The sequence below is a fragment of the Hippichthys cyanospilos genome, chromosome 3 (assembly GCF_059441005.1).
Source record: "Hippichthys cyanospilos isolate Australia breed blue-spotted pipefish chromosome 3, RoL_Hcya_1.0, whole genome shotgun sequence".
Taxonomy (NCBI): Eukaryota; Metazoa; Chordata; class Actinopteri; order Syngnathiformes; family Syngnathidae; genus Hippichthys; species Hippichthys cyanospilos.
The window spans coordinates 16077616-16084913 of NC_142371.1; the positions used below are offsets into that span (position 1 = coordinate 16077616).

At 66.5% G+C, this 7298-nt stretch overlaps 1 protein-coding gene across 4 annotated transcripts; it reads right to left on the reverse strand.

Moving 5' to 3' along the window:
* Nucleotides 1–54: 54 nt before the first annotated feature.
* On the reverse strand, nt 55–7273 carry LOC148425903 (CREB-regulated transcription coactivator 2). 4 transcript variants are annotated; one of them, XM_088412084.1, is made up of 15 exons: nt 6663–7267; nt 5795–5896; nt 5622–5738; nt 5370–5431; nt 4768–4839; nt 4330–4436; nt 4179–4264; nt 4066–4115; nt 3496–3746; nt 2974–3377; nt 2742–2900; nt 2512–2658; nt 2373–2438; nt 2127–2301; nt 55–1873 (listed from the first exon to the last, which is right to left on the reverse strand). In XM_088412084.1, exons 1-15 carry the CDS (start codon nt 6825–6827, stop codon nt 1683–1685), a joined length of 2154 nt encoding a protein of 717 aa, XP_088268210.1. In that variant the 5' UTR covers nt 6828–7267; the 3' UTR covers nt 55–1682. The 4 variants fall into 4 exon arrangements, with proteins under 4 accessions (XP_088268210.1, XP_088268209.1, XP_088268208.1 ...); XM_088412083.1 differs by having other exon boundaries at nt 2397–2438; nt 4066–4264; nt 6663–7273; XM_088412082.1 differs by having other exon boundaries at nt 4066–4264; nt 6663–7270.
* Between the last annotated feature and the right edge of the window lie 25 nt (nt 7274–7298).

Here is a 7298-nt window from a genome sequence, read left to right on the forward strand (position 1 = left end):
TGGTGTTTTGAAGTAGGTGTGCCGTCGTGTCGTTTCCCTCTCGACGCGGAAACGTAACATTTTCACATACGTTTTATTTTCTGCAAAAGTGAATGTGAAGTAACAGTTTATAAATCTCTTTGTTAGCTGCTTCGCAAACATTCATATGTACAAACACATCCCTGCTTATTACAAATGATGGCGAGACACGCGCTCGGCCTAAAAGCGCAAGCCCGACGGCGTTTGAGCTAACCTTAGCAAAAATGCGACAACATCTGAAATATGGCCTTAAGCGCGGTGGGGAGGCTCCCCCACGTTGAGAGTTGACAACTGCATGGCGATTGCATAGAACGCGCCGCCGCCGTATATCAAAGATAGAGGTGGCCATCTTGCCTCGCTGCCCGCCTAACTTGACTGAAAGCGTCAGCGGCGTACGCTCGCGGCGAAAGTCCGGGAGAAGCCACCCAAATGACGAGGTCGGATCCCCGGACCCGAGCGTGACGCCGCGTCCTCGGTAGCTACGCCGGCGGCCGGACTAGAAGGGCGCGTTCCGGCGACTTTTCCGTCCCTCGCCGTACAACGCGTTTGGAAACATTCTACGCCCCGAGGTCTGGCCAAAGGTCTGCGGCGCGAGGGCGGGAGCGCGAACGGCGCCGCGGTAGCAAAGCCCGCCGCGATTCTTCGGGAGGCTCTCCGAGCCGTCGCCGTGAGACGGCGGCCCTCCGGCTTCAGGGGACCGATGGGAGTCGGCGGCGCTTTGTCAGCCTTTCCGACCGGCGCGCGGAAACCCAGACCTTTTCCGATTTTTAAGGGATACCGTTAAGATTTAGAAAGTTCAAAAACTCGCAGATAAACCTGTTCCCAACCACCGACGGTATGTTTGAAATATACCGCTAGGCCAAGTTACGGTGAAATGATATTACATGGGGGGCAGGCCAAACTGCCTAAATCTTAGGGTGTCCCTTGAAAAACAAAAAACGCGCCCGGCGGGGTGCGTCCCGAGGAGCTTCCCGTCGGAGGCCGGCGCCACGCGCGACGACCGCGGGCGCCTTCCGTTTGCATAGCAAAGCAGGAAATGCATACTAGCGCGGCCGAGCGCGCTACGTGGCCGGCGTAGCGGGCTCGGCCACCCGGGGACCCGAAAGCAGCTTGCGAGTGGGCGGAGCCGAAAGGAGCCGCGGGGCATCGCTCCTTTCCGCCGCCTTCTTCATATCCGGATCGGGCGCGCGCGCGCGCGCAGCCGTGCGGGCCGACCGGGCTCAACTGGCAAAAGTCCGAGACGGGGCGCCGGCGTACGGAGAAAAGGTTCCCGCTTCCCGGCCGGGGGAGACGTTCCGCTTTGGAAACTTTCCAAGGGAACGGGCGGCAATGGAGGAGAATCCTCCCGAAATCCGACGTCCAAGTCTCAGCCGCTTTTCTCGAACCGCTCTCGCCGCTGCGGCCCCGACGCGCCGCGATCGTCTCGTTCGGCGCCGGCAAATTGAGCGAAAGGCCCTCAAAGGGCCCGGCGCTCACCGAGCGCCGAGTTCTACGCTGACGCCCCAGCGCCTTCGCGCGGATGCGACCGCCCCGCGGCGCCGCCGCCCGTCCCGCTCGTCCCGACGGAAAGTTTCCGACCCGACGGGAACGCCCGAACTCCCCGCGGGCTTTCGGCCAAACGTCGGCGACGGGGAGGGCGTCCCTCGGCCCCCCCGCGCCGGGGCTCACTTGAGTCTGTCCGAGCGGAAGGAGTCCTCCACGGCGGGGTCGGCCAGCATCAGCTCTCCCTCCAGCATGTCCAGGGCCAGCGCGTCCATCCGCAGGGGGTCGTCCAGAGCGAAGGGGTCCATCTCGAAACCCGGCACGTGCGACAGGGCGCTGGTGATCTCTTTGGACAAGCCCGGCGGAGAGTCGCCTGCGGGCAAACGCGCACGAGAGAGACCTTTGAGCCCTTACGCCGGGGGGGGGGGGGCCGGACAGCGACCCGGATGGCCCGTCTTTCCCGGCGGGGCCCCCGATATTTCCCGGGCCGGCGCGCCAATAGAACAAAAAGCGCGCATCCGGTGCCGGGCCGCGCGGGCCGCATCTCGGCCCGCTTCGACCGACGCGGTTTCGCAAAGTCGAGCTTAGCGAACGCTAAGAAACGGCCCATCGGGGGACTCTCCTACCCGTCAGGATGATGTTGGGGACGTTGTGGCGAGCGTCGCCGCCGTAGTTGTGGTTCTGATTCCGATCCCGGTTGAGTCCGCTTTGCTCTAAGGGCCGCCGCGCCGACTGCGCGTCAACGCGGCCGCCGCCCGGCGCGCCGCGGGCAGAGGCGTCGAGCGAGTTCTCGGCGGGGAACTGAAAGGTAGAGGGCGCGGGCCGGGGCTCGCTCGGTCACGTGACGAGGCCGCCGCCGGACGCGCCGTTACCTGCCGGCCGGCTTTGCCGCAGACCTGAAGGTAGGAGTCGTCCAGCAAGGAGTTGAGCAAGGCGTCCTGGGGCGGGGAGAAAGCAAAATGAGCGACGCCCGCCCGACCGCTTCCAGGGGGCCGGCGGGGGAGGGCTCACGTTGTACAGGTCGGACGGCGAGTGCAATTGGGGGAAGCTGCCGCCCCTCTGTCGCTCCGCCTCCTGCTTGAGCTGACACCGGGAGGCCAAGCTGCCGTGCGGGTACGGCTCCAAGGCGCCGCCGCTGACCTGAGAGCCGCCCGGCCGCTGCGACGGCAGAAATGCCGGTGAAGGGAGGAGAAGGCGCGCGGCCGGACGCCAGCGAGCCGGCGTTTGTTCCGGTCCGGTACCGTTCCGAAGTGCTGGGCGTTGAGCGGGTTCTGCGTCGTCTGCTGGAGGCGGACCATCTGCGCTTGATGCTGGCTCAGGAGAGGGGGCAGCGGCTGGCCCAGCGGGTACGGCGGTAAGCGCTGGTCAACAGGCAGCTTGCCGGTGTCCAGGGGCACGCCCTGAGGTGAGACGAGGGCGGGGCGTGGGTGCGGCGCCGCGGCGGGCGGGCGGGCGGGCGGGCGGGCCCGTTACCTGCGCGATGGAGGACAGCGTGGGCGAGACGACGGGCGAGAACTGCTTGGCGTGATGGCGGCGGGCGTCCCCGCCCATGACCGGCAGGACCAGCGGCGAGGGCTGAGCCCGTCGCCGCGGCGACGTGCTGAGCGAGGGGGCGTAGGAGCCGCCGTAGGCGGGGTTTCCGGCGCCCGACTGGAGGGAGGAGCTGCTGAGGGACGAGTGCAGCGACTGGCTGCTCAGGGAGGAGGGCAGAGAGGGGGAGGAGCCCAAGGACGACCGCAGCGACGGGTTGCTGAGCGACGAGTGCAAGGAGGCGGAGCTCAGCGAGTCGCTGAAAGAGCGGCCGCCGAGCGAGGCCTGGATGTTGGGGTTGCTCAGCGACGACTGCAGGGACGGGTTGCTCAGCGAGCCCGCCGCGCCTGCGGGGGGAGCCGGCGCCGCAACTTTGGCAAAACAACCAAACGCGAGCGGAGGCTTTCGGAAAAGCTGGCGCGCCGGGACCGGGAAGGCGGCGGGCGGCCCGGGGCGCTTTCTTACCGGGCTGGTGGTGATGGCGGAAGGCGCCGTCGCCTCCCTCGGCGCCGCCGGCCGTGATGCCCAGCTGGGTGAGCGTGGACGCCAGGTTGCCGGCGCTGCCGCCGGGGTAGGCCGGCTCGTCCCGGTCCAGCGGCGTGGGCAGCGGCGAGGGGAAGTGAAGGCTGGACAGGTCCGGCAAAGAACCGCTGATGCTGAGGCCCGGCGGGACGCCGTGGGCGGGGGCCGATGGCAGCTCGGGCGACACGAACACGCTTGAAGTGCGCGCGCGCGCAGTCGGGTCAGCGTGACCTTGAAGACTCGAGACTCGAGCCAAAGTCCGTTTTTCAAAAACGCCGCTCTTCAAGGGCATCGGCGAAAACATTGAAAGGGCGCCGGCGATATTTTAGCGGTTGCGACGACAAACGTAGGGGCGTAAAAGAGATCGCCGGGTTCAATAACGATCTCGTTTTTAAACCGGCGGCACGAGTCGGCCAACTTTGCGTGAGGAAAAGAAAAAGCAAGCGCGGCGGCCACAAGCCTCAGCTCGGCCATCTTTAGAGACCCGACCGATTTGACGTGACGGAGGCGTACTTGATGCCGGGAACTTCACAAGACTTGGGTCGGGAGCTCATGACGGGAAACTGCACGCAGAAAAAAAACACATGAAACGAAGCGCGAAAAGGCGTTCGCGCGTGAGGACGGACCTTCTTGGCGTCCCAAGCTTTGTCGGGGGCGAGCTTGGCGTCATCCAGCACATTCTCCTCGATGGGCGGCACGGGGTACGGAAACGCTGAGGGCAGACCAAACGCCGATGAGAGGTCGGCGGCGCCCGAGCGGCCCGGGCCCTCGTCTCACCGTTGCGTCTCGCGCCGTGGGGCGCCGGGGCGTGAGCTCCCGCCGCGAAGGGGTCGCCCGACGGCGGGTTCGCGGCGCTGGTGTGGAGGGCCGAGTCGGAGTTGGTCCTGCCGGACGACGAGAGGGGCCGTCAGCCGGAGGGCGGGGGCCGGACCCGCCGCGCGCGAGCCGCGGTCTTACCGAGGGAGGCCGGCGCCGCCGCCCAAACAAACTTACCTCCGACCGGCAAAGAAAGGGACGCGGAGGAAAAGAACGAGGAGGAAAAGACCCGACGGACCTCGGGCGATCGGCCGAGGGGCGGGGCCGAGGGGAGGGACGAGCGAAAGGCGGAAGCTGCGGGAGGGGGGGGCGAGCGGAAAAGCCGGACGACCGCCGCCGAAGAAGGACGAAGGAGCGCGAGTGGAGAAGATCGGCGGGAGGAGGACGACGAGGATTCACCTGTTGAGCGCAGCGGTCGGGAGACGGAACGAGTGGCTTTTATCCCCCGGGAAGATTCCGGACGACCAATTCCTTTTCGCCATCGACAAGAACAAAACGTTACTGGCCTCCGGCGGCGACGCGCAAAAGACAAGCCGGTGCGCGGGACCGGGGCGGCCCGAGGAAGCGCGCCAGCGGGACGAAAGACGCGGCGGGGGCCGGGAAGCCGCCCGCCGGGAAGCTCGCGCGTCGCGGTCGCTCCAGCTTAGAAGAGCGAAGAGCGGCGGGCGGGCGGGCGAGAAGAAGGACTTGCCCCACGAGAAGACGGGACAGGGAGCGAGGGGCTCCGTTTGGACGCGCTGGGAATCCCGCCTCCAAGCCGTTACCGAAGAACCTTCCGCCCTTAGCGCCGGAGGATCCTAGGAACGGCGGCGAGGAGCCTCTCCCGTTAGTCCCCGGTCAAATATCCGCGATTAAGACCGCCGGCCCTTTTAAAGCTATCGCCCGAACGCTGAAAAGGGGGAGGAGCCGACGCTCCGAAAGATTCCCAACACGGCCAAAGGCTCCGAGTGGCGGCGGCACGGCGTGTAGAGACACAAAGGGGGCGGAGTCACAGAAGCTACCTTCTCCAGCTGGGGTCCGGGTGCGGGGATAAGTAGGCGGAGTTGTAGGGGGAGTTGTCCACCTGAGGTGACCGGCGTTAAGAAAAGGCAGCCCAACTTTTCATGGGATCCTCACTCAAAGCGCATCCAAACCAGCGCAAACGCTTTTGCCCCGTCGAGCGCGCGGCGCCGTCCCGCTCACGCTCATCGCCCGCACTTCATTCATCCCGCAGGGCGACGCGTCGGCGGGCCGAGTCGGAAACCGAAGGATACTTGGCGGTTGCGGTAGGGCCTGATGGGCGGCACGAAGCGACGTTCCCTGTGGACGCGCTCCACCAGGCCGTGATGACGCGTAGAGCGAGCCGACTCCAGGGACGGCGGGAAGGCGCCCTGCGCGCCGGCGCGGGGTCAGGCAGGGACGGACGGACGATGACGGCGGCGCTCACCTGGAGGTCTTGAGGCCCGCGGCCGATCTGGTTGACGTTGGGCAGCGAGCCGCCGTAGCACGGACCCTGAGCGCGGGCCAGCCGGAGCTTCTGAGCCTGCAGCTGCACAAACCGCGGGGCGGGACCGCCCTCGTTATCGTCGGCCCGATCGACTTTCGTATCGGCGGCGGGACGCCGCGGGCAAGCGCGTGGGTAAGACCGACACATTCCTTGAGTCGATGGCTAGGTGCACTGGGGGGCGGTAACTAGGGAAACGGCGGTATCCATGGCGACTCCCCCGGCAACAATCGCGGTCCGGCCGCCGACGTGAAGCGGCAAGTGACAGCGCATGTCCGCGACTGGAACGTCACCGCTCGACGCTAACTCGGCTTCGCGAAGTCGTCTTGACTGAATCGATCCTGCTCGACTCTGCCCGATCAAATGAACTTGTTTATCCAGTTAGCACGCTAGCCAGCTAGCTGCCGCTTCCTGCCGCACGAGCGGGGGAAAGGCGACTTTGGCGAGACTTCCGCCACAAGGCAGCCGAAGGACTCGGGTGGAGGGGGGCCGATGGCGCGAAAGGCGCAGCCCGCTGCCGATCGGACGTTTCGCAAAGGGACTTCCGGCGTGCGATGACGGCTCGCTCGGTTGGTAAACAAGGCGACCGCCTAGCCGCCGCCGCGGTAGCTAACGAGCTAAGCGGGCTAACGCCGCTCGAGGCCTCGCAAACCCGCGGACGGAGCGCGAACGCGTGGAACGGCGGCCGCGGCGTCGGCGGCGGGCGGGTTCCGTTCGGGTCGGGAGCCCGGCCGAGGCCCGCTCGCCCCCGCTCTCGGCCGCGTACGCCTCCGGTCGGCAGGCAGGCAGGCAGGCGGGCGGGCGAGCTTACCCTGGTCGACGTGATGTCCATCATGACTTCGTGGAAGGCGGCCGTCTCTTCGGCCTGCCGCTGCGTGTGCAGCGCTATCTTCTCGCTGAACTTGCGGGGGTTGCCGACCCCCGCCGCCGGGGGCCCGCCGGGTCCCGGCGCTGGGCCGCCTGAGCCCGCAGACATGTTGTCGCTCGCTGGCTGGCTGGCTCGCTGGCTGGCTAGCTCTCCCGCCCGCCCGCCACAGCAGCGCGCTGACGTCACGGCGCAGGCGGCCCGGAGATCGTCTCCGCGGCCGCGGGCCGGCGACGAGCGCTCACTCCGCCGTCCGGGCTTGCTGTCAAAAGATTCCGACGATGACCTCTGACCTCCAAAGTGACCTCCAGGGCTACATGGTGACGATTCTGAGCCCGAGTGGCTCTGGCGCGCTCGCTTTGAGATCGATGACTTCGGCCCGCCCACTTGGCAGGCGTCACAACGGTCCGGTCATTTATTCAGTGACGTCACCGTGACGGCATTCTTCATCCGACGTGCGGATCTGCTCGGTTGCCCTGGCAGCGCCTCCACAAAAGCGCCAGCCTACGAACGAAACACACGGCGCGCAGCTGACGTTGGGGTGACACATCCGTCTTAGATAAACTATCTCTATCTCTTTCT